The sequence below is a fragment of the Agelaius tricolor genome, unplaced genomic scaffold (assembly GCF_023055355.1).
Source record: "Agelaius tricolor isolate 1412-34295 unplaced genomic scaffold, bAgeTri1.0.p SCAF_2, whole genome shotgun sequence".
NCBI classification, from domain to species: Eukaryota; Metazoa; Chordata; class Aves; order Passeriformes; family Icteridae; genus Agelaius; species Agelaius tricolor.
Window position 1 is genome coordinate 42,455,634 of NW_027269262.1, and position 27,309 is coordinate 42,482,942.

At 39.1% G+C, this 27,309-nt stretch overlaps 1 protein-coding gene across 1 annotated transcript in view; it reads right to left on the minus strand.

Moving 5' to 3' along the window:
- The window catches only part of CEP192 (centrosomal protein 192), a 72,513-nt gene that overhangs the window by 37,497 nt on the left and 7,707 nt on the right, over nt 1-27,309 (minus strand). The window contains exons 9-29 of the mRNA XM_071421969.1: nt 24,279-24,465; nt 23,576-23,675; nt 20,023-20,074; nt 19,667-19,860; nt 19,334-19,571; nt 18,741-18,974; nt 17,835-17,957; nt 16,126-16,280; nt 14,618-14,664; nt 13,139-13,271; nt 11,916-12,064; nt 10,691-10,831; nt 10,099-10,435; nt 9,628-9,768; nt 7,157-7,221; nt 6,884-7,075; nt 5,237-5,360; nt 4,981-5,111; nt 2,328-3,345; nt 2,088-2,211; nt 827-998 (exon numbers count right to left, since the gene is read on the minus strand). Of these exons, the coding sequence (XP_071278070.1) occupies nt 827-998; nt 2,088-2,211; nt 2,328-3,345; nt 4,981-5,111; nt 5,237-5,360; nt 6,884-7,075; nt 7,157-7,221; nt 9,628-9,768; nt 10,099-10,435; nt 10,691-10,831; nt 11,916-12,064; nt 13,139-13,271; nt 14,618-14,664; nt 16,126-16,280; nt 17,835-17,957; nt 18,741-18,974; nt 19,334-19,571; nt 19,667-19,860; nt 20,023-20,074; nt 23,576-23,675; nt 24,279-24,465 (4,057 nt within the window). The remainder of the gene's footprint in view (nt 1-826; nt 999-2,087; nt 2,212-2,327; nt 3,346-4,980; nt 5,112-5,236; nt 5,361-6,883; nt 7,076-7,156; nt 7,222-9,627; nt 9,769-10,098; nt 10,436-10,690; nt 10,832-11,915; nt 12,065-13,138; nt 13,272-14,617; nt 14,665-16,125; nt 16,281-17,834; nt 17,958-18,740; nt 18,975-19,333; nt 19,572-19,666; nt 19,861-20,022; nt 20,075-23,575; nt 23,676-24,278; nt 24,466-27,309) is intronic.

A 27,309-nucleotide genomic window follows, 5' to 3' on the forward strand; every position in this document is an offset into this window, starting at 1 on the left:
TTATTTATTTTTTGCTTATGCGCTATTATTGGAACCAAATTATCCCTTATTTTAACCAAATTATGTTATCAATATTTCAAGTGTATCCGATTTTATATATTCTAAGCTGTTCAATTAAAATTGCTGCTACCTTTAATATTGTTTGGTTTTTTTGATGATGGGATAATTGGGCAAATATAACACAAGGAATGCACAAATTCAGATAAAAGATTGCCAATTATTTTAATCAGGGTAAGACTGCAAGTCTGAACACAAATTTTACCCTCAGTGCACATTCTCTTCTAAACCAGTAAAAACAGTCAGAATGACTGTCAGAGGTAGAAAATTATAGTTTCAGTCCTGAAAAAGTAGTGCAAGCTACATTATGTATTTATAAATATTTCTCCAGAAAAAAAACAAACCGGGAAAATTATTCTCCCAACAGCTGAAGCTGAACAGCAAGGGAGCCTCAGGTATGATGAGAACAATATAGATCCTGCAAAATACTACTGGAATACTGCAGCACATTCCAAGAACAGAATGACTTAATGAGAAACTATTGAAAAGAATTTAAGGAAAAAATACATCAACTCAAACTTTTTCAGAAGTTCCTAGTTCTTTGATTGTTTTACTATGTTTGTATTTATTAGAGTGTGTGCATTTAGCAGAGTTGATATCAAAACTCAAATTTCCACATAGCTCAGAAGCTGGAAAGAAGAATACCTTCTCCCTATGCACAGCACATCCTAAACTGTTTGAAAACCCTTCAGGCTTTTCTAATTTAGAATTACTTTGACCTATAAATTTTGGTTTAGGGGTAAGGGGGAGGTGCTGGTTTTTTCCTTACCCAGGATGTCTCTGGACTATGCGTCACTGCTGAGTTCTTACGGGTGCTGCCGGATGCAGAGACATAGGTTAACCTGCTCATGCTTGGACTCGAGTAAACAGACTGAGGTACCACATTCTCTTTGCAAGGAGATTCCTGATAGTGTGATGGGTAAGTAAAGTCCACTTCAGATCTGAAAAAGAGATTCAAAATATGCCAATATTAAAAGATTTTTTTTAATTTTCTTGATGGCAGCATTAATGCTACCCATTACCTATACTATTCTAAAGTCAACTTAATTAGCTGTTTTGTTAAATGCAGTCAGTAGAAACGAGAAATCAGCTCTCAATTAAGCTTTACAAGTTCTGGCTTTGATGTACATAAAACACATTTTCATTCTACATAAATCCATATAGGCAAAGCATCAGATTTCCAAAACTGAACTCAGATGCTAAAGCCACAGAAGCAACACAACTTATTTAAAAAGGTGAATAAATATACTTGTATCTAACTAGATTAAAAAGTCAAATGAAATCATTTAACTCCCATCACACCATTAGGTTTCCTATTCACTGCTGAGATTCTCTTCATTTCAAATACCTGAAAACACAGGGTCTCTCAGCACTTTCCTCAACAAAAAAAGCTAACATGACAACAATTAAAGCACTGACAATTTTAACTGGACATCCTAAGAGCTATATAACATGCCTGCAAAAATACATCTTCTCCTGCACATATTAATTCCTGAGAAATGCCAGACAGCCTGTAATTCTAATAACACATACAAACACAAACAGTAGTTAAATACCAAACAATGAAGTTCAAAGTTAAGTCAAGGAAATCAGTTGCCTCATCTTATCAGACTGCACACAACCATTAGCTACTGGCCATGTTAGTGTTTAAGATTGCAAAATGAATTTAGTTGGAATCTTATGACACTTACTGTTGCTGGAACTCGTTTAAGAAACATCATGCTTTTAGTTGCTAAGGAAACCTTAAACCTTGCACACAAGTATGGATCAAAATACAGAATAGTCAAAAGCCACACAAATATTTCTACCCACCCTCTCCCACAATAAGCAATTATACAAATCAGAGAACCAGATGAGCAAAATACTTGTAAGTTTAAAAAACACATCTATATTGGTCTATACAATGTCCAGCCTAACGTATAATGAAGTCTTAGCCTAATAAAGATCACAGTCAACATTCAAACAAACACATGATCCCTCAACAATCCTCATGAAGCACTAATTCTTGTAACCTGCACCAAGAAATTTACCCTGAAAATGCTGTTCCAGAAGTCTCACTAGGAGAAGAGTGAATCAGAGGTGAAGTTGAAGGTCTGAAGCTACACTGCTCACCCTCCAGATTTAAGTCACCTTCAGGCAGAACGGGTTTATGCTCTGGCAAATAAACAAAATTCAAGGACCATATTTATTTATGGACAGGAAACAAGTTTACTGACAAAAAAAAAAAAAGCTTTTTCAACAAATAATTGCATCTATATAGGTTTACTTACCAGTATTAGTCTGGAAAGTTGGGGACAGCTTCTCAAAAGTTACATGTTTTGCATTCCCCCTACGAGGAGTACTGGCATCCTTGCTCCTCTTCTCTGTATTTTGCTTCCTGTCATCACTGTTCAATTTCTGCACGGGCTTGGCTGCTGTAGGACTTACTGAGACATAGTTACTAAATTGCTTGGCAGGTTTTAAGTTGCTGAGGGACACAGTATTTCCTGCACTTCTCTCCACCAAATCATTACACGGTTCAGGAACAGCATTTGCTGCTTGATCTACTGTTTCTCTATCTTCCCCTATACTACATGCATTAGTGACATTGCTGTTCTGGTAAGCAAGCAGATTTCGCTGTGCCACTTCCAGTTTTGCTGCTGAGAGAATTCCACATGTGTGGGCTTCACTTTCATTAAGTGTCTCTGATCTAATATCAGCATCCATTGACTGTAAATGTTTACGATTTACCAAATCTGACAACTTTTCTGAACACCGAACATTATCTGCAATTACATCTCTGTGGCTGGCAACACCAGACAGACTAGAAAAATTCTGACTGTCACTTTCTTCATCAAGATAATCAAGCAATCGCTTCTCTATTCCTTGCTGTTTGCTGTGATTATTGATCCAGTCTTCTGCAAAAGCATCCTTATGTTTCTCTTTACCCACTAAAAAGGTATCAGATGTAAGGTTCTGGACAGATGCTTCATGTTTCATGACACTCTCGTATTCACTTTCACATCTGTTCTCATCTGTTTTTTTGAGGTATTTTTCCAGATCAAATGCACTATTTTCCTCATTGCTGGAAAATGCCTCATTAGCAGAGAGTTCAGCCTCTTTAACAGCTCCAGGAAGGACACGTGTTCTTTTACTTTTACTGGAGAGTGCCATCATCATAGCAGCTAGCTGGGAAGGTTCAGCACTGGAGGAAGCATTAGCAATAGCATCTGCAATTGTGCTGATACTCAAGACAGAGTCAGAATGATTAGACAAGCTATCCTCAAACTTGCCTTTATGAATTCCATCCTACAACAAAACAAAATTAGTTAAGCACCACGGCAAAAAAAATTTTGTTTAGTGTTTTGTTTTGTGTTTGCATTTCAGGATATGGCAATATATTAACACTCTTCATTGATGCATTTTTAAACACCTGTCTAGAAGGAACACTGCAACAGGCATTCTCATTCTCCTATTTTTTTAAGTCTACTTCACAAAGGCTTTTCTAGATTAAATAATAATAATAAATAACTCTGCCTTCTACTAGGAAGCCTTAGTTCCTGTGAAACTTTAAAATCCTAAAATGCTTTATTTAGTTCAGTTGAAAGAACTGGGAGGAAAATCCTATCAGGGACAAACAGCAGAGAAGTTAGTTACCATGACCAAATATACAGTAACTTCTAATTTAACTGTAAATCATCTGCCTCTGCAGAGAGAAGACACAGCTATTCCTACAACTTCTTCTATTACTCAAGTCTGATTTCTTCTTTAGTTTTCACATTGGCTATTCTTAGCAAAGGACATAGAGCAGGTAGACAGTTGGAAACTGGGCTCTGGACCTTTCTGTCTCTCTCAGACAGACACAGACTCAGGAAGAATTGAAAACACCTGTCCTCCTGTAGATACACATGCATGAATTAACAACATCCTCATCAAAAGACAGACAAAGCACAGAGCACACACGTACACCATGACTGGACTGAAAGCAAGCTGAACTGCCAGGCTCAAAGGGCAGATCAGAAGCACCCAAGTCCCTCAGGAGGCCAGTCACTCACTGGTGGAGCATCCTGGGGATCAAGACAGGGGCCAGTACCATTCAACAACTTCAATAATGATGTGGATGATTGGGCACCTTCAGCAAGTTCCATCATCATACAAAACTGGGAGGTGTGGCTAATAAGCCAGCAGTCATTTAGAGGGACCTCAACAGGATGGAAAGATTGGCTGAGAAGTTCAAAGGGAAATGCCAAGACCAGCACATAAGGAGGAATAACCCCAGGCTCTGTACAGGCCCTGGGCCAACCAGCAGGAAACCAGCTTGGCAGAAAAGGACTTGAGGGTCCTGGCAGACAGGAAGTTGACCACAAGCCAGGCAAAGAAGATCAACAGCATCCTGGCCTGCATTAGGAGGAGCGTTGACAGCAGGCTTAGGGAGGTGACACAGACAGGAAAAGTAGGTATCAAGGACTACCAAAGTAAAAAGACACTTTTTTCAGACTTGCACCATGCTTATATTCTTAAATCCTATCAACTAAAAGATTTTATTCCAACGCTAAAGGTAAGCTGTTTCATTAAATAAATAGAAGGGGAAGACACAGCTGAAATTCAGAAACTTGATCACAGAACATCAACAGCCTATGAGTCTCTGAAAGACTATGGGCTGACAGACTGAGCAATTCCCAAAGTGAAGTGGGAAGAAAAAGGAAAATCAGATGGTGATAGTATCACCTGACTTACTACTACTACTAATGGATCATGCCATTCTAATGAAACTATTCTAAGAAATAGGGGCACCTGCTAGGATTCAAATGATCAATATAAAAAGCTGTGAGCTAATGTGAAAGTCAAAATTTAGCTGTATTCAAAGAAACAATAATCATTGGAATTATTTGAATTTTGTTTCAGTTCATAGTTGCACTTTAAAGAAAAATACAAGAGAAATACCTTTGCTTTACTTTTGGTAGCAGCTTCTGTATTAATATTTTCATGTATTCCAGCAGTAGTGTCCACCCTATGCCCTGAACCTTCAGAGCTGGTAAAATTTGCATGTTTTTTTGTTTGTGCTTCTAAGTCATCTAACAACAACAACATCAAAAAAAAGGAATTAATTTACAGTAAGGAAATTGTCTAAAAACCTACATTCTTGGATGCACACTCTCCCTTAATACCCCACAGGATAAAAGAGCTGTTCCATAAGTACCTGAAAACACCTCAGACAACTGTGAAATCTCTCGGCCGATGTCACCTCCCGATGAATCAGATCTCATTAGCAAAGGAACAGGCTGCCTCTTCTTTGGGGATGTAATATAGTAACCAAAAGATGGCTATAAAAAATATCCCAGAATACAGCATGAGTAAATTTAATAATAAACAGACAGATTCAATACACATGCAAAGCAGTTTTGGCCCATGGTGCTTGCTTGGTATACCTCTCATACCACTAAGAAATAACACAGCACTGCAAATGCCCAATCTGAACACATACTCTGCACTTCCCATACACACATCAAATAAACTAACAACTGGCATGGCTGAACCCCAGCTAGGGACTAAGTACCACACAGCTGTTTGCTCACTCCCCACCTCCTTCCAACAGAAAGAACTGGAAAGAACAGGCAAACCTCTTGGGTTGAGATAAGAACAGTTTAATAACTGACACAAGAATAAATTGTAACCATAATACTGGTAATGACAAGGAAGGAGAGGGGAATAACACCCCAGAGAAACACAACTGTGGTGCACAACACAACTGCTCACTGGCCATGGACCAATACCCAGCCTGTCCCTGAACAGTGATCCATGGCTGCCAGCCAACTCCCTCCACTTTACAGACTGAGTTGGATGTTCTATGATACAGAATATCCCTTTGGTCAGTTTGGTCAGCTGTCCTGGCCGTGCTCCCTCCGAGCTTCTTGTACACCTGCTGCACTGGCAGAGCATGAGACACTCCCAAGTCCTTGATTTAGAGTAAGCACTACTTAGCAACAACGAAAACATCAGTGTGCTATCAACATTATTCTCATACTAAATCCAAAACACAGCACTGTACTAACTTCTACAAAGAAAACTTAACTCTATCCCAACTGAAACCAGGGCACAACTTACTTATACCAGTTACTCAAAGTAAGGAAATAAAGTACATCACATCATCTCTGCCTGAAGGTATGGTCTGCCACTAAGCCTTGGAATGCTTAGGACAGACTCTAACTCTGCCAACTCCAAAACCTCCTTATTGTACAAGTGAATTACACAAGCATGTGTGACGACTACTTCTCATTGTACACACTTCCCCACCTTTTTTTTTTTTTTTTGCAAGAAACACAGGTGAGATCCTGTCTACCAACAGCAGAAGAGAGAAGTGTCAGGTATCCACCAGATGCAAGAAGTATACAGATGTTGTTAAGTCAGAATCTAAATGACTACATTTTTACTGAAGTTGGGCATTGCCCAGATAGTACATCAACTACCAATAGCCACTCAGAGATGCCCTCAATGTTTAAATATCCTTGTCTGACCAGCATTTCACTCAACTGTGTGGGTAATTTACTGGGACCTCCAACATGCCTCCTGTATATGGTGTACTTTTCTCCCTCTAATCCTACACATAATTAGTTCCTGACCAAAAGGCAAAGATCAACATTCAACAATAACACCAGGCAGCACTTCAGATCAGAAATTCCAGTAGGAAACCAGTCAACCCACACCGGCAAGACACAGAATTTCCTTCCTAAATCAACTTAGAAAATTAGATCTGATAAAGAACCGTTTACAAAATAACAAAACCAGTGCTAGCTGTTGTTTGTCTTGTCTTTTCTTTGTTTCTCAACACAAACATTTAGATACATACCCGTTTCACATCACTGCCTCCACCTAGACATCCAAGAGCTTCGGACCTCTGACCAAAGAACTCCCCCAAAGACAAACGTAAATAGCTGGCATCTTTATGAAGATCAGATGTTCTTGGCAGAATGAAGCTATTAGCAGATCTCCATGAAGTATTTGCTAATTCAGATGCATTTAGACTGCCCACCTTTCCTGCCTGCAGACAAAGAGATTTCAGAAATTGCAATTTGTAAATAAATTAGAAAACTATTTTGTTTACATTGAGGTTGTTAGTTACCTGCATAAGCCTGTGTGCTTTCTCGAATTCTTCCTGGTCTTGTGCAATCATAGCTGCTGCTTCAGCTTAAAACCAAAGAGAATATTTATTAAAATAAAGCAAAAGTTACTAAGTACCATCATTACTATCTGTCATCATTAACTCAATTTGATGGAAAGTTATTGCACATAAAATTCTAGACCTGAGACAGTCTGGGGCACACTAGGAATTATTCAATCCCAGTTCAGTGAGAAAAGTTATACAAAATTAGTTTTAAAGGAGTACTTGCTGGATCTTTAGAAGCCAAAGTAAAATCAGCATTTAGATCATTAACTGTGGTCAATCAAGAAAGTTTCTAACAGCCTTAGGTCCAAGCTAAACTATAACTTTTTATAGGTTATGATACCCATACTAGCTAGAACCAAACATCGCATGGCTAACTCAGATCAAACCTTTACTATATTTGAGGCTGAAAATTTTTTCCATCAAGGTGGTACCTTTGAATTGGAGCAAAAGAAAGATACTGGCTTGTACCTATTAATGAAAAACCCATGCAAATTAACAGGCCAAATAACTCAATCTTACTTTTCAATTCAAATGCCTGTACTATTTTCACAATTATCATCTACAGAACAACTAACACTTAAGAATCTCTTCACCAAAATGTTGTGAAAAACTGATCAAGAGATACTACTCTACCACCTGACTGCAATGTTAATGCATCATTAAGCTCATCAAAACTTCAAAAATACATGTCCTTGTACACAGAGCATCCCTAGGAATAGAGGGCAAAAGCAGAGAATGGATGCAAACTTGTAAGGTGAATACAGCTGTTGTCCATAAAATTACTCATGGGAAGTCACAACAAATACTCTGAGGAAAAAAGAAAGTTGAAAGTATATCTTTATTGAGCAATTCCAGTTCATCTCCTAAAGGCACTATCACTGACATGTTGTTATAGCCAGTTGAACTCTCAGTCAGCAGCAGTTCTTTATTTTCTAAATGAGCCCTACAGCCCCCAGAGACTTTATGAAGCATCCAACACTGTCGAGTGAGCACTCCTGCACTACTCCATACAAGAACACACTGTGTGCACAGTTTGCTGACAGAGAGACATGTCATAAATGAGACTCCAAAGAATCAGATGTAACATGTCCTTTCTGTCCTTACAAATAAAATTTCTTCAGCTGTCAAACACCACTGCAGACAGACAAGCAGACTAGCAGCCAGAAAAATGCCAACCACATGGAAGCTGTCAGTGTGTTATCATCTACCACACAAAGAGGTAAGCTCATTGACTTGAAAGCAGAAGTGTTTAAAAATCTATCAGGTGGAAAATCCTAAGTAGCCTTGGAAAAATTTACAACAGTCAAATATTCTAATCACCTTAAACTCCAGTCTAAGATACAGAAGGTGCCTGAAATATAATGGTTCTGAAAAATCATGGGAGAGTTCTACATTACTGACACAGTAGATGGGAAAAGTGTCACCCAAATGATATTTACTTGAACCATCAGAAAAATCACTACAGTGTTGAAAAACATTATTTCAACCAGTCAACTGTTTGCTCATTCAAAATGAACAGCATTAGACATAATTGGCTTTGAAAGAAAGAAGAATCTTGAGTGGACATCTTGAGAAGGCATTAGCCCACCTACATGTCAGCTTCAGAAACTAGGAGAGATTAGGAGAAATTCTGTTGCACATATTGCTTGAATCTCTTACAAAACAGATGAGCAGGTGACATTTTGGTGCTAAGGAATCAATTTGCCTATGGTATTGCATGTGTATTATCCAAGCCTGTAGGACAAATAGACAGACTCTCACGAAGATCAGTCTGATATAATTTAAGGACAATAAACAACTTTTTAAGTAAACAGAGGTTCAAAAAGCCTGGAATTCAAGGGAAGATGAGAGTCCCCAATTCCCTCAAAAGCTCCAATATTTTTCAGTACCTGTACCATTTTTAAGCATCAAGACATTCCTAAGGGACTCCATAAAAAATCAGCAGCTAGCCAAGTCTCTCAAATTTTGTCACTGCAGTTGCATCTATTTGATTTTGTAGTAATTCTTCATTGATAATTATTTCCTCTCTTATAAGCATCACTCAACACAAATTACTCTTCTTCTCTTTTTCTTGCAAGAAAGGAAAACAATCATTAAAGTCCAAAGGAAAAATTGTGGAAGTGAGAGGAGTTACCTTAGCTCATACAATAGGTACCAATGGCAAATGTTAGACACCTTTTTGTTTTGTTTTAAAACACACTTCATGGGAAGACTACATAGCAAGAAGCTAGGTACTATAAATAATGATACAATATCACTACAGATTACTATCAGCATCAGCTTTCAAATAATTTGTATTATCTAAAACCTGGAGGCTTTGCAACACCAAATACTGATTTGTTGAAGTGAAAAAAAAAAAAAAAGAAGAAATTTTACTTAACATTATTACAGACAATAAGAGTTAACCAAAAAAGATGATTACATACAGCCAGTAATGAACTCCTCATTTCTTTTATCATCTTCAGACATATTTAAATCTTGTTCTTCATCAAATGCAGTATAATATGCAAGATCAGTCACCCATTTGCCCTCCTCATTTTGATAGACAATGCTGTGTGGTAAATCACCTAAAAGATACATCAAATGCTACATTATGGATTAAAATAACAAAGGGATATGGCAAAAGTTCCTGCAAGCTCAAGTTGCTGCATCTGCAAGCTTAAACTCGTTTCATCAGCAAATAAGTAACAGTTAAGTGCAACATACAACAATCATTGTTTCTGAAAACAATAGCAAGTCAGAATTAATTCATGCTACATCGGTTTTTATTACTAACTCCTACAACTAAATAAAAATGCCTAGCTTACAATTTTATTTCTTTTTCCATGCAATAGAATATGGTCACAATTGCATGGACAGGTTTAATGTAAGGATAGGTTGTATGTAAAGCATCCTACCTTTGTCTGTTGTAGCTAAACTTAAGTTCTCACAGCTGTCCCCAGCTGGAGACAGGTAAGTATCAGGAAGACCAACTTTACATTGAGTTGCATCTGCCTGAGGAGCATTTGCACTAAGAACCTCAGGAGTGGTGTCACATCCCAAAAATCCTCTTGCTGTGTGTAGCACTTCTGCATCAGAAGAAGCAGCCTGACAGACAGAGGACTCCAGTTCTTGCTTTGGAAGGACATCTGAGACATCAGCTTTATGGCTGTCCATGCACTGGAGGTACAGGGAATCTAACCGTAGCTCAGCCGCTGTGCGGGAATCCAGCACATCCCCAGCAGTCATGGAATTCTTTGAAAACAATCATCATTTGAAAAGTGACAGAAGCACAGTTAGTAACTGCATGTATTAGAAGTTCTAGATACAAAACAGTCCAAGCTGACTATGTTTGAAAAACAGGCCTAGAACCAAAGTGGTATTATTAATTTTTTGTAAAGGAAGGTTGGCTGGTTAGCTAAAGATCTAACAAGTTTTCAAACACACTGCCATCACCTACTACAGTCTTACACTACGTGAATAATAGGAATTTAAATGGCAATTTCATACCATTTGCTGCACTGCTCTGGGCAGCATTTCTCTTTGCACAGGACATCCAGTTATCCCTTCATTTTGTGAATCTTCATCACTAGCACTTTCAGAGTCGATTTCAGTCACAGCCCCATAACCGGCAGAATCCTTAAAGTTCTCCTTTAGATAAAAATTATAAAACATTTAGGTAAAATAGATATACAAAAACAAAACACTACAGGGCCTTTTAGAAAAAATTCTCTAGTAGAAAAGAGATTAATGATCCTTTGTTCACTCATATAACACTGCCAAAGCCAGCACCTCTAGTTAGCCTCTACCACCAAGAACAGTTCCTGGCCATGCCAATACATAGATGTGCCTGCAAGGGCATACACAGCAAGAAGATGGGAAGATCTCTTCTTATTCCTACTACATCTTTTCATTCCCTTTAACATGGGTTCTGTGTTATTCTCCTTTCTTTCCTAGCTGGCCCATTGTTGGATGAGGGCTCCAAATCAGACTCAGAGCCTCTTGCACCTAACCTACCCTACTGTCTATCTACAAGGCAGTGAAGCAGGGACATCTTGCACAGAGAAGCCCTGAGAGCAGAGCTTTGTTATTCTCACTCTTAAAACCACTTATCCCTTCCTTCATGCACTGCTGTAACAAATTGCAGCCTATCCAGACTACTTGCACAGGGTTAACATCACTTCCCAAACAGCTTGGAAACTCTGATGTCAGTTGGGAAATTTCTGAAATTTCAGATGCTGCAGTTTAACTGTTTAAATCACACTTTTCCACTCTGGTCAAGCATGAGACTGCCAGGATCACACTGACTGTTGCAAAGCCAAGAAAATGGAAAGGAACTTAATCCTTGGCAACTCGTTTGGAATGGAGCTAACTGTTGCTCATAGGCAAACCACAAACCAGCCTGTTGCTGCCCTACCTTTAACTTCCACATATTTACCAATTATTTAAGAGAATTATTGACTCTCCTGGAAAGACAAATCTCTGTGCTGCTATACACTTAATAATACCTTGGACTTTGCTATGCAAGATGAAATAAAAGTGATTAAAACGATTATTTATAAACTTGTATCATAAAAAAGAAGTGCCAGCATGTTGCCTTAATACCTATAGAAACAAAAAAAAAGAAACCAAAAAGACCATTAAAACGAACTCTGTTTAGAATACCAACAAATATCTGAAAATTTAACATGTTTAAGAGCCATTGGGCATGCTGAGCTTTGAACTTTAAACCTACTTTTAGTAGGACATTTTCAGAAAGCTTCAGTGCTGCACAGCGTTCTGAGAGGTTTTGCAGGTTGGTGTCTCTTCTTATTTCTGGTTGTATCAGCTGCTCAAAATACGCTTCTAGTTTGTTATCAAATTCTTCATCATCAATATCATCACCTACGAAAAGAGAAGAAAATATCCTTTTCACTTTTAACAGACATTTTATATCACCTGATATACTATCAAAACAATTCCATAATTTACACTGAATACTGAACTGCATGATAAAAATAAAAAGACCAGTTAGCTTCACCAGTACTGGAACCCTGAATAGGCAAGTATCTTCAGCTAACTGCTACCAACTCCTTGGAGGGCAATCAAAACTAACTTCATCCTTTGGAGTGTAAAAAAACTCCAACAGTATTTCTATTCAATAAACTATTAACTTAATTCTTATTATGCTTAACTCTCAAGTGAAGTTATGCAACAAGAAAGAACTAGACAACTTCAAAAGACAGTTATGACATACATAGACACCATGGGAGAAATGCAGTAACCCTACTTTACTGCAAGGGTACCTCATCTCACAACAGTAACCCTATTGATCACTCTGCCTCCCCCACTGGCACATCCAAGAACATGCCCTGTCATCCTTCATGTTGTGGGCAAAGTCAGCTGCATTAATGAAGAAGAGCATGTTTGTCCTTCTGCATCAGCCCCTCGAAGGGCATAACAAGTTCAAAACTCTTAGTGATATAGAACTCATGCTCTCACTTTGATGCTTGCAGGTAAACTAGATTTAAAACTCGGATGTCACCGCACACATGCAGCATCTAAAGAGAGCTGAACTCAAACTCAAGTAAAAGTCCTTTTTAACTGTGTAGCTGTGCTCTTCACCACAGAATTTTATCTCTACTGAACTGAACTGAAAATGTAGGTAGAGTTACCATTTTATTAAATCAATGCTGACGTTGCCACTTCTATCTTTGATTCACAGTAACTGAGGACTACTGTTTAATTTTTCAGATTAAAATTCCAATTGTGATCTTCTCTGACAAATTCCGTAGCCACCTACTCCTGTTACAATTTAAAAATAGTCAGTTTTCCAAAGAACAGTTTTCTTTAATATTGTTAATACTACTTTTTTATCAAGCACAATCCAATATAAGTAAAACAGAATTTTCTTCTGAAGTATCCAAAAACATTGAGTCAGAATTAGACTCAGCTACCAAGAGTTATAAACACACCTACCAGCGGAATCTTCATCTGTACTTAGAAGAGATGAGAGTTTCTCATTCTCCAAAAAACTTGAAAGGCTATTGCTAAGATGAACACTTGAGATAGCACCTTCCATCAGCTTTTCAGAAGGTTCAGATGGACCAACCTGTGAAAAGCACCCATAAAGAAATGTTTCTAGAAATTACTAACTATTGTATGAATTCAGTTAATAAAAAATAATTAATGAGGTGAATAATAAAAATAAAATAATTAATGAGGTGACTAATATTGCAAAAGTCTGCACACATTTGTTTTACTTATCCCAGGAAACACTGTAGCTCCAATGGACTTGGCCTGCTAGCTTCCAGAATGGATGCATGCAAGAAACATGGGAATCAAAAGGGGAAGAGCAAAAGAGCATCTGAAGGACACCAAACTTAAGAGACCTCAAAAAACTGAAACACTGCATTGAAGAGTTTAGACTTGAAAAAACTGTCCTCCATCATTCATTGAGCTGCAATCCCAACTTAAATATACAAAGACATCTCTCAATAGTTTCCTGTGCTGTTAAAACAGAACCTCTTCAAAAATGGTACACACAGATCCAACTTTTGTTGGAAATTTCTCCAAAGGAGCACACTGAATTACTCAAAAAGTAATATTTCAGCTGAATCTAGCCAACAGCAAATACTCTATCTTTTGTATAGCTGAATGATTTTTAAAAACAGCATGATGTAATGTCTGCTATGGATTTAGTCTCATATTCTTTGTGATGCACAGATCTTGGACACAGCAAAAAAAAGTCCAAGTTCATAAAGTAAAGAATTTGAAAGGAAAATGAGTTATGGTTTTCAGAAAACAGCCAGCAAGCATTCAACTGCAACTCACTGACCACCATGGCCCCTACAAAAATCAAATGACAGAAAACTAAATCAAAATACTAGCTGACACAATAAGGAGTATGTATTGGACAGCATTTGGTTTGAGCCTGATGTGTTTTCTAAAAGGAACAGGAGACCTCCCATTCCTGTCTGCATTGGATCTCTGTGACCAAAACTGTTAGCACCTCTAATACAGTAGATAAAAATGGGTGAAGCATAACCCTACCTGTCAATACCAGCAGCTATTTGCTAGCTCTGGATTGCGTACTTCAATTTCCAAAAGCACTAAAAAAAATTCCTCAAAAGATGCTTCACTAAGATAGACTACAACTGGGATAAAATGCAAGGTCCTTACAGTGACAAAGAACTACAAAACAGTGGAGGCTAGGAACAAACAACAGTTTTCACAACTGAGGAATATCCGATGGAGTCATGCTCACATGGTACTAATGAAGTGATCTGCAAAGTGAAGGCAAAGTGAGTCATGCCAGCACCTTTATAAACTTAAGGTATACACAATCTAAGACAATAACAGCTCCATTCCTCCCTTCTCATCTCACAGAATTAAATCTATTTATCTAGATTCATATTAGAAAACATTTAATTTCACTGTATTTGGAAAAGCTTTTACCTTGCTGTTTTTAACATCTGGGAGAAAACATATTCCAGTTGGCAAATCTGAAACATAAGAAAGTGGTGTAAGCAGTATTTTAGCAGTAAAACATGAGAACATAAGTGCTGACTGTTCTCTAAGGTTAAACTGAGCCTCTGGAAGGTCTTGGCATACACTATAGAAGTAACCCAAACATACAGATTACCACAACACTAAACCTTGTACGTTCTTATGACAATGATCTAAAGGATCTTAAATATGCAGTTTCATCAGGGCTAGAACTCTAAAAATGATGAAAGATATTTATTGCCTTAAGGATTTCCACAAGGCAACACAAGAAAGCAAGGAGTCCCAGTTTGTGCTAGCAGAAGGAGGAACAAGTGTTCTGTTCCACTGTTGCATTTCACCTGTTGGATCAATTCTTGTTTTGGATCATTTTAAGCAGCTTCCAAATGTCTTTTAGATCCACACATAATCCAGCTGGAGGTCCCACATGACAGAGAACAGTTTAGACTTGCACACACAGATTTTAGCAAAAAAATTTTGTAATTCTTCAGTAATAGGTGTGAATAAAAGACAATTTCCAAACAACAATTTCCAAGTTAAAATCGAGTAACTAAATCTGCCTGGCCACTATCAAGTCCAAACACTGGGTGGTCTCAGCTTTCCAAAGCATCACCATTTTGTTGCCATTTACTGCCACTTCTTCAAGACTACAGCAACAAATGAGTGGAGCCAACACTTCCCTGTTAGAAGTGGTTTTTTATAAGGGTCTATTTATGTTACAGGTCACAATACTTTCTAATTGAACATGTTGTCTGTCAAAATTATTAATACTTCACAAAAATCTATACAAATACTCAAAGCTTGGAAAAGGATAATGTCTAAAAGTATATATTTACTAATTGTATTTACTGAATTTTAAAGGACAAGTAGAATTTATTCACAGAACTGTCATTAGCAAAAACCCCAGACAAGCTTAATATCATGTAGCTATGCTATTAAAATTAATTTGGGAATATTCTTTTGTTTCCGGTACTCTACTCAGACATCAGAAAAAGTATAGTTTTCACAGCAAGTATTCAAAACTATTTTTTCATGCATAACCTCACTAGAAGGGTATGCTTCCAACACCTACAGCAGCAATTAAAGACATCTATTACAGGTTGGAATAGGGCAAGAAAAGAGATGCTAGCTTGCAACCTTACACTTACTGAAATAGAAGGGGTAGAGAACAAGCCTCATACACTTCTTCCATAAAGTTCCTGAACTAAGTCAGATTACTACTGGCATTCTATTTATGCTACTATACAGCAAACACTTTTTTCAACAACTTGCTGTATAGCAAGAGAACATGTCAACCACAAGCTTTCTCTGTTTTCAATTTGCTGAAATCCAAGAGATTTTTTTTCAAAACCCATTTATAACCTGACATAAAACAGCTAAAGGGTCAAAAGAAGACATCTGTAGCATAAAAAGCTAATTACAGTGACAATAAGTACACAGTTTTTCTCAAAACATAATACCTTCCAATTGCTCAAGAGGCAAAACTTCATGTAAGGTACTTTGACTATGATTTGAGTGTTCAATGACATTCTGAGGTTGCTCTCCATATACTGAGTGGGATTCTTTCAAATTAACACAAGGCAGCTGAGGCTCTTCAATTTGCGTAGCAATTTCCCTAGAAAGAGAATTATTTAAATGAAAAATCAGTTAGTTGCACAGATCATCACCTCTCATGATAAAGATATGATAAATTTTCCAATTGCTTTGTCTCAGTCTGTTGTTTTCAATACAGGATAGATTCTAGACACCTGTCATTGTACAATAAAAGAAAACATATCATAATTACAAGGATTTCAGTTTCACAATCTAAACTGTGAAACAAATAGTGAAATTTCATGCAAAGCATGCCTCTCTAGCTATTTGCTCTTCTCTTTGATTTCCATAAAAAGAGGGGAAAGTATAAGGACAAAAGGTCCTACTCTGGCCAAGTTCCAAGATCCATTTGAGACCAAGACAAACACAAAACAAGATTTTGCCAAGTTCACAATATCACCATTTTTGTTACACTAAATAAAGGACCAAACCATAAAGAACATGAGTTACTGAAATTGCATGTAGTTAAATAACAGCTTTTGCAATTATGCAGGAAAGTTATCCTTCACTTCTGGTTTTACAGAACATCCACACAGGCTTATAAACTAATCACGCCAGATGTTAAAATTTCATACTTTTGCTTCAATATTTTAGATAAATAAATGAAACTAACATTTGAAAGTCTAAAACACAACTAGTCCATGTTCTGTAATTTGTTTTCTTACTTGAGTACAATCAAGACACTGACTCCCTCTCAAATCTTATGCTCTTTGTTTTGATAAGGACACACTGCCTGGAGCTCAATTTTATCAGTGAGAAAGGCACACAGTGCAGTTTCTGTCACAACAGGAGCACATCTGGCCTTGGTCAGAATAACCTATACAACAGCTTCCAACACTTCCACCACTCAGCAATGCCTTCTCAAGTGTATCACTAACAATAATGATTTCCTAAGAAATACCAATCACTGAGGCAACAAGAAAAGCAAATTTGATAGAAACTGTTGTTCCTTTCTGTGGGCAAACTGCCTGCTACTTACTCAAAACATATTTATATCAGTGCAAAATGCTATTCACACACATGACATAACCAGAAACACCAGCTTAATTCTAGATTATGTAAAGCGAACGAGATAAACACAGGCTAAATTCAGGTAAGTCAATTAAATAATCATGCTTAGGACATTTTAAATTACTGTGACAACAAAACAAAACCTCACAGTCCAAGGAACATTCCTTGTGAGGATTTCATTCCTGTCACATACATGAAGTCCAATTAATCAATCAAACAGCAGAATGCTGCTGATGTAGGGCTGCACAGGCTAAGTGGCATCAACCACTGAGTGGAAGGCCACTGGATGCTTCCACTTGGCCCAGCACTATCCCCCTTCAGAAAACATGGAGGAGGTGGTTTTGTAGGAAAAGCTGCCCAGGCTGCCAAATACTGTAAGCTAACAGGCCAATGCACAGCTGAGCTCTCCAGCTACTGCAGGCTAGTAGTAAAAGCTGCTGCTTTCAACTCTGCAACTCAATTCTGAAGTAGCCTGTAATTAGCCATATAGTGCATACAGATCTACATACTAACTTACTGGTGCCTGCATTTTAGGACAGAATTAGATTTTAACTACCTCACTTACATGTCATCACGAAAGCAGAGGGCAAACCTTTCCACTGGCTCAGGATGTGACTGACTGCTGTGAGAAGATCCTGATAGAGGTGAATGCTTTCCTTCCAAATACGATGCACAGTCATCAGGAAGCCTGTAAATGTGGGGCAAAAAAAACACACATCTGAGTCATTCTAATATGCACTGCTCCTGTTTTTCAAAAAATTGGGGGAGCAAAACTTATATTTGTGACTACTTATTTCCTGTAAGCTAGGTTATTTCAATATTTTAGCTAATCTGTATTTACAGATACACATATGTATCCTGAATGCTTCTCTCCAGCCTTCTGTAGCTCTTTAGAGCAATACCATGTTACAGTTTTTAGTGGCTAGTGGTGTCCTTCTGGAAGGACAGGGTATTAAAGTCTCATCTTACTTGTTGTTAAGTAACAGGACAGCAGTTAAACACAAAGGCTTCAAATTGTTACTCTTTGCTCTACTCCTTGCTGAGCAAGTTTTAGTTTTTGTACATAACACTAGATCTTGGAGTTTCTAAAAGGAGCTAAATTCAGGTAAGTTCAGTGAACAGTTAACAGAGAACACACGTGTAAAAAACACATTATTCTCTACACAACTTCAAACTCGAGTCAAGTAAGCTGAAGAGAGGAGTTAAAAGAGACTTGACTGTTACAGTCTAAAAATTTAATTAGTTCTGAAGGGCAGTTTTTGTAAATGTTAAGTATTCTCCTAGTTACAAGTTAAATGCAAAGTTTACACTGGTAATACAGACAATCCTATGTTTACTGATTACTGAGATACTGGTTGGTAAATAGTTTTATCACTGCCCAAGTAATTTGCGAAATTAATTTTTGTTCTCCAGAGTTAGATGCTTCAACTGTTTTTTTTATATTTCTGAATGGCACTTACTGAGACCTCACCTGTTGTCACCGCCCTCTTGGCTCCTGGCGACAGTGGAGGCCGCCACAGGTAACCCCGGGTTGGAGGAGACGGTGACATTCTCAAAGAGCACACTCGCGCTGCTGTTCAAGGACTGGCCCAAGTAGCTCGGGAAGGTCTCGTCGGCGATATTCCTGAAATCTTCCATCATCCCGCCCACACTGCCTGGAACAGCACTCGGCCCGGCACCACCATCAGCCCCGCTCGGGCAGCATCTGCAGGCAGGACCCAAACAGCTTCACACTCACACACGGCAACGCACTTCACTCACACATCACCGCCAGTATTCCTGGGCAACCACCCCGCTTTAGCCACAAACGTGCTCAACAACCATTCCCAGCCCTCTCCCACCAAGACTTTTTGGGGACACACTTTCACAGCCCTCTCGGAGGGCCCAGCGAGAGCGGCGACTCACACCAGCGCCGCTGCGAGACGTGCCAGTCTATATTTAGCGTGTAAAGCCGCCCGGACCGGGCAATCCCAGCCTGCTTTCCTCCCTCCGCGGCCCCTCCAGGGAGCACCTGAGGCGACACCAACTCCGGGTGACCGCGGCGGGAAGGCTCCCGCTGCTCACCGGCCACGCTCCACGCTCCGCCGCGCAGTTCGGCGACGGGGGAGCGGCTGGAAGCCGGCGACCGCCTTTTTGTCCAAAGAGGAGGGAGAGAAGGGCCCTGCCTTTCCCGAGGGTCCCAGACGCAGCAGGAACGCTGGCGGACAGACGGACCGACCGCCAAAACTCGGAATGGGATGGGATCCGCCCCGCGCCGCCGCCGCAGCGCCCCCCAGCGGCCAGGCGGGCACCGCTCGCTCCCCTGGCGCGCAACGGAAACGGCCGCGCGACCGGCCCGCCCCACCCCCCGCGCGGCCGACGGCGCGTGCGCAGCTGCGTCGCGCGCGCCTCCCAAACTTTGGCGCTCCCTCCCGCGCAGCCAATGGCAGCGCCCCAAGCGGAGCCGGCCATTGGCGGGCACGGCGCGCGGCGGCAGGCGGGGAGCGAGACACTCTGGGCGGAGCAGGCGGCGGCGCTGATTGGGCGATGCGCGCGCGGCACCGCCCAGCCCCACCCCCAGGCCGTTAGGCGGGAACGGGGGCGGGTGTTGCCTGTGGGAACGCATGGGAGCGGGAGTTTCCTGAGGGAACGAGAGCGGGAACAGGAGAGGAGTGGGCGGCGGGGCCGCGGGCAGTGTGTGGGGGGGGTGATGTCATCGGTGTATTTTGTCTCAGGTATTTGCTTTCAGGCCGGCCGGGTTTGGATCCCCGTACCAGGGAAAGGGCCGGTGAACATCCCGCCCGACCCTGCTGTCCCCCATCCTACCTAAAAATGAGAAAAAAGAAAAAAAAAAAAAGGTCCATTCGGATTAACTCATGTGACGTTGTTTATATTCCCGGCTTTGTTTTCTGTCCCGTTTTTGCCATCTGAATCCACTAGATGAGTGTAGCTCTTCGCAAATATTAAAATAAATATTATATGTGTTACGTGAAAAACGCCTATCACTTGTTTTTTTAAAATTTTAAAAGTTTAATAGTAATAAAATCGTTATAAAAATATTATTACTATTAGAGTAATAATCATTTGGACAATTTGAATTAGGACAATATGAGACAGTAGAAACAAAGAGTTACAGACGTCCGGGTACCTTTTTCTGGGCAGCACGAGCCTGAAAAAGGGACATTCGTTAACAGAGGATTAACCCTTAAAAACCATAGCCTGTGGCATATTCATACACTTCATACAAGATGCATAAATTCCATTCAAACAAAGGATTCTGTCTGGTCATCGTCAACTTCTTCCTCTGAATCCTAACAGCGCCTTCGAGGCGGGAAGAATTTCATTTCTCCTGATAATGAAGCAATAAATTCTCTTCCTCTGAAAGATTTAGGTGTCCTATGGCTGCTATCTCGCTGCGAGTCCTTTCTTTAAAAAAAGTATCCTACATAGCATCGTTTCTATTTTAACATTTTTTTTAACCTAAAACTATATTTAACACATTACTTAAGAGAATTAATGCAGCATTACTTTCTAACACAACACATATAATATTCACTTTAATATTTGTGAAAAGCCAATCATAAAATATCCATTTTTCACAGTTATGTTAGAAAGTTATGCTGCATTAATTTTCTTAAGTAGTGGGTTAAATATAGGTCTAGGTTATAACATAAGGTTAACATAGAAACGATGCTATGTAGGATACTTTTTTTAAAGAAAGGACTCGCAGCGAGATAGCAGCCATAGGACACCTAAATCTTTCAGAGGAAGAGAATTTATTGCCCTTTTATCAGAAGAAACGAACTTCTTCCTGCCCCGCTTAGGCTTGAAGATGCTGTCAGGATTAAGAGGAGGAAGTTGACACTGACCAGACAGAATCCTGTGTTTGAATGGAATTTATGCACCATGTATGAGGTGTATGAATATGCAACAGGCTATTGTTTTTAAGGGTTAATCCTCTCTTAACGTGGGTCCTTTTTTGGGCTTATTTTGCCCAGAAAAAGGTACCTGGACCGTCTCTCAATAGAAACTCTTTGTTTCTATTGTCTCATATTCCAAATTGTCCAAATTATTATTATTCTAATTGTATTACTATTTTTATAACCATTTTATTACTATTAAAATTTTAAAAACAAGTGATTGGCGTTTTTCACAATGAGGCTGAGAAACAGAATCGTTAGGGGTGGAAAGAACCTCTGGAGATGGTCCAGTCCCACCCCTACGCCAGGGCAGGGTCACCCAGAGCAGGTGACTCCAGCTGGGGTTTGAATGTCTCCAGAGAGGGAGGCTCCACAACCTCCCTGGACAGCCTTTCCCAGTGCTCTGCCACCCTCAGAGTAAAGTTCTTTCTCATGTTGAGGTGGAACTCCTTCTGTTCTAGTTTATGTATAGAACATGGAAAATTTCATTTCCATGCTGAAGCGTACATGTCACAGGGTTTTTTTAAGTAGAGGATGTGAGCAGGTGCCATCCAAACGTGTGTGTGTGCATGAAAACTTCTACAGATCTATATCAAATTCAGTGCTCTCCAGGATGTTTTCAGAATGCATTTCTATGGTTGTATTCCTTGTATGGAGAGTGAAAATCCACATTTGTCGTAATCAGAAATTCATACTGCTTCAAATATGTTCAAAACAAAACCAAACGACAGCAAAAGCAAAACCACCACAGACACAAACCACACACACAAACCCACAAAACCAAAGAAAAACAAAGAAAACCACCAATGCCATCTCACGGCTTCTACAGGACCCAAAAATTTCTAATCCTGGCAGCTCAAACTAAGATGTGCTCCAAGCACAGAAGCAGTAGAAGGGCTATTGTGGGTATTCATGCAGAGGAAGAAAAAGGAGTGTAGCCTTAAAAAGTGCTGCATAAATTTAAAATATGGTGTGTACCTGCTCTAATTACCCCTTTCAAAGCCTTTCTATAATCTTCCCTCCTAGAGTTCTGCTGCCTGTGTCCAAGGGCCCAGATCCTGCACAGAAGTTCACAGGCTTGAGTCAAGACAGCAGAGTTGATGAGTTTGAGAAGCAGAGGTGGAAAATCAGGGATGTGGATCAAAGGCTCCTGGTTTGGAGAGAGGTCAATACAAAATAGCAGGTAGGGGGCAAGGCAGACATTGGCCACAAAACCAGCCTGAGTTCATTTGCTGAGGTTAAAGTACCTGGCCACTGTGTTCTAACATGACTTGTTTGCACTGAATCTTACAGCATGTTTCCATTAGTAAGAAGTGTGACTGGAATTAGGGTATCTAATAATAACACATGTTCATCACAGAGGAAAATAACGTGACCATGCTGAATAAACTATTAACAACGCACTACTAGAAACTGCAAAAAATTGTCATTACTCTAACTGGTTAATCAGTGACCTCTTCCAGGGTTAAGACATGAATTCTGCAAATGGTTTAACACTTTAAAAATATGTTTTGTTCCTTCCATACCGAGAAACAATTTGGTTTGGTTTAGGACTATATCCCAGTGTAATAGTGTTGATTTTTATTTTTTCAATTATTCATTCTCCCTCAGAGGAATAGTTACTTTCCACCCACCATTTAAGCATTATCTTTTAATCATGTAACATTTCTGTTTACCATACAAAGTTGGCATGGTTTTGTGTTTACTTTTTCTAGTAAAGGTATAAAACTTTTTTCCTTCTGTTCACTTCTGTTCCTGTTGGCTGGAAAGTATCAGCAGCCTCCCTCCACACATGTTCAGCAAGGACATTCTAATACCAGTGTACCTCATGGGTTTTTAAATTAAAACTTGATTCCTCAGAGAGAAACAAAGAAACAAACATGGTGGATCTGAGCAAATGAAGTTTTCAGAATACATGTAAAGCTCATAGGAATATGTCATTTTGGAAAAATAGAAGTTGTCCTCTCCCTTACCTCACAGCAGTGGTCTAGGAAACAGGGTTAGTTCATTTTGAAGTGCATTGAAATATACAATTACACTTTGGATTTCTGCAGCACAAAGGCCTCCTCTTTCCTTCCTTCCCCCAGGATCTGCCCAAAAACCTCAGCAATCCCATCCTGTGCAGTAATGCTACTCCTGAGCAATACCATGCATTCTTTGTCCAGCATTGTCTTCCTGCCCGCCTTGCACCAGTCTGAGTCAGTGCCAACAGCTGATCCACAGCAGTAATGCTCCCGCGCTGACACAACACAAAAGACATTTGGCATTTTTCAAGCTAGCACTCTTTCTTCAAAAGGCCCTGTTTGAATTCAATCACTGGAGAAGAACTGAGAGGTAATGTGAAACCCAACAGCTCTTGCAGTCTGCACAGACCTCCAGCATAGCCATGGGAAAAGTGAGAGCACACCTTGTGGCAGACTGGGAATATGCAGCTGCACATCAAGAATGGCGCAGAGCAGAGCTAGGAAAGTGGACACCTGATTCAGAAAAACTCCTTCTTCAGGAACCTGTTAAAAATTATTACAAGGAAAAACATACGAATACAGACCTTTCAGCACAAATTTATTAGTCAACCACAATTATAAAATTTAAATATTTATATAGCAAGATGGAAAAATCTTAAGTAACCAAACACTTCAAGTTATTTTGCTGCAGTATACACAGGAATGGTTGTTTCTTAAACAAGGTGATCCAACATCATTCTTCACTCACAAGTGTCTTGAAGGCATGTCTAATTTTGATAATGTGTTTCACACATAAATGGAGTATACAAAAAGAAAACAATAAAGACCATACTAAACTGATTCAAAAAAGATTAAAAAAAAAAAGGAAAAAAAATCAGGCAAATTGAAGCCATCTACTCCATAAAGAGCGCGTGGCTAATACTGTTTATGTACGTTGCCAAAATTCAAAGGGTAAAAATTAAAATGGTCTTTGATACAGAAATAACACGTTCTAAATGTTTTTTGTTTCACAAAACATGCATGAAGTTCCCACATGTTTAAAAAAGTCTTTTGTACCAGAGAAGGAATACCAAGGCAGCCAGAAATGGAAGCATTCACAAACACCCAGAATAAGGCCCTTCAGAATTTATTTAAAGTAACACATTAAACCCCTTCATTCTCAGGTAAAAGATTAAGAGGCCGAGATACACATCGTCTGCGAGGGTGAGGATACTGGAGGTTGGCAGTGTCAGCATCACAAGACTGCTCTATCAGAGGAGGAGGAGGAAGGAGCTGGGCATGACTGGACCATCTCGATCCAGCCCGTGGGGAATCCAGAGGGGGAAAGAAATACCTGAAACAATTAAGAAAGGAACAAAACACCAAAACAAAAAAAAAAAAAAAACAAACAAAAAAACAAACAAACAAAAAAAAAAAACCAACAAAACAAGAAAAGAAGAGAAAGGTAGTAAATACAAGGAGAACCAAAGGGGAGAAAAGACATGCTGGAAAAAAAAAAGGCTTTAGTATATCCATGCCAAAACCAATAGAACATAATAGCAGAAATCAAGGCGTGTAATTCAAAACAAGACAAATCTGGAAACTCTTCTTTAAAGCAAAATAATAGTCTTTTCCACTGAAATTCATTGAAAATAATACCATAGTCATAGCCCTAGCATACATTTTTACAAAAGAATTGATTACTTTGAAGTCAAAAAGGTGGTGTAGTACAGCTATTAACAGGCTTTCATTCTCCCAGAATTTCTGTGATTTGTTAACAGCTTTCAGTAATGCTTTCTTTGTGACACAAAATATACATTAAATATTATCAAAGTACACTTGCTGCATATGCATCTAATTCAGATTAACTTCACAGCATTTCTAGAAGACGTTAAAACACCACTTTTTACATTAATGATATACATTTACAGAGAATAACTGCTTTGAATGAAATACAGTCCTTGTATCTATTTACATATTTCTGCAAAATCCTCAGTGTAAATTCAAGATTCCTGGTGAATGCAAGATTCAAAATTATGCCACTCCATGTCATTTTGCTGCTGTTTTTATTAGAACTTACCCGTAACACTTGTGCACTTTAGTATAACTATATTATGTTTTCTGTCTTGTTTACAATTCTGTGGACTTACAACAAAGAACAGCTAGGAGTTTATTAAGGAAATTATGGGACAATTAACAACAAACTGCATTTTGGTTTCTATCTCTGTATAGCTAAAGTGTTTGCATTTTTCAAGGATATTACGTTGAGAGAATTTAAGTACTCCATGTAATTATAACTATTACCACAGGAATGTACAAATATGTAACAGAGAAAGTACTTATTTTAGGATGAAGTATGACAGTACTTACAAAACATTTATTTGAAGTCATACTAAAGAATATAAATGAAGCAATAACAAACCACTAAAAGCCATCATCTGTACAATTGTCAAAACAGATTTCTCACTTCTTTAGAACTAACAGTTGCATATATATTACAAAGCAGTTACAACCTTGTAATGTTTAGGGAATCTTTATCAAATGCTGAACACTCTGAAATGCAAAACAAATTGGTTCTCAAAACAATTTTAATGGAAGTTACTGTAATGGTCGTTTCCCTCCTCCCATCCCAATCAAGGACAAAAATTCTTGTTTTTAATCACAAACTATCTTTTAATTTTACAAGCTTTCAAAAATACGTTCTGATGAAAGTTTTGGGGTTTGGGTGGGTTGTTTATGTTTTTTTCCAAACAAGATGCCTCTCCAAGTATTTTTCTATCAGGCGTTCCATCAGTATCAAACTGTGCAGGCTAGTACAAAAAATGCACACAACGTGTTTTAAAAAGGCTTTTTGAACAGTATTTAGTAGTTAGCAGGCTGCTGGTGTCTTGGGAGAGGTCAAACGGCGCTGGGGAAGGGGAAAAAGGAGTTCGTTTTCCATTCCTGTGTGCATGCAACAAGCAGCAAAACACCAAAGTTACTCCAGTTAGCTTGGTATCAGCTCTGCTTTCTGTTAAAAAGGACATAATACAAATGGAGAATGGAAATTGTATCATAAATCTACACACACAATTACATCAACATAATAATACAGCCCTACTGGTTTATTTCCTAACAATCTACATCACATGTTCTGAAATTTATTTTGAGTACAAATCCAGTTTGGCCATAGTGCTTTTATAGCCTTTTCCAGATCTGCCTGTGCTATAGCTGTTTTAAGTGTTTAAACATATAGACATGAAAAACAGCATGTACAGTCAGAGACAAGTAATGTGTAGGATACCTATTTAGCCAAATGTCAATGCATGAATCTTTATCAGCATGTTAACACTAACACAGAAGTTAGCAGCTGTGCTGACACAACTCAGGCCAGTATCACTACAAAAGAAAGCCTGTAGTAAAGCGTGCATTTTTTAATGTAAGGCTTAACCTAGGACGAGACACCATATGTCCCGAAATTCCACAGCCCCTGACTTAATTCTGGAAATAACACTGTCTTACAAATCAGAGGCAAGAATAATTTATTAAAAACCAAAACAAAACACCTTGCAATACAGAGCAATGAAGGGAATAGAAATAATGCTAGAAGTTTCAGCTGCACAATGGCTTAGCACCAAGTTCAGGGACAGGAGAAGAGCCACGAGAGGGGTGGGGATGGTTAGTCTTGGTGGCAGCAGAGTCTTATCTAAGGAGATTGTAAAACCACACCCTATGCCAAAGAGCTGTAAGACAGCCTGCATTTCCCCACAGGAGCCCAAGCAAATGCAGCTAAACAGCTCTGGATATACCATGTCCAAGGCAGGGCTGCATTCATTTGCTACACTGCAAGTAGAATCTGGAAATCTGGAATCATGACTAACATAATTTTGCTGCCCTTTGTTGTAGGGACCAGGCCCATTACCACCTCTTGTGTCCACATTTATCTTGTGAGGAAAATGTGAAACCTGTTCTCTGTTCAACAGGGCTAGGGATCTTGAACTGACATTCAGGACTGACTGCTGAAAGGGCAAGAGCCTGGTGCTACTCTCCAAAAGCAAACTTTGCCAATAAGCTTTCCAAACTGAAAAAACCCCACGAGTAGCTGCACATGGATGGAAAAGGAAACTATCCCAAGGCACTTGAAACAAAGGTGGCCACAAAACTTGGAAACCACTGCTATGGAATCTTGCCACATCTCATTCTTATATAGGACTTCTAA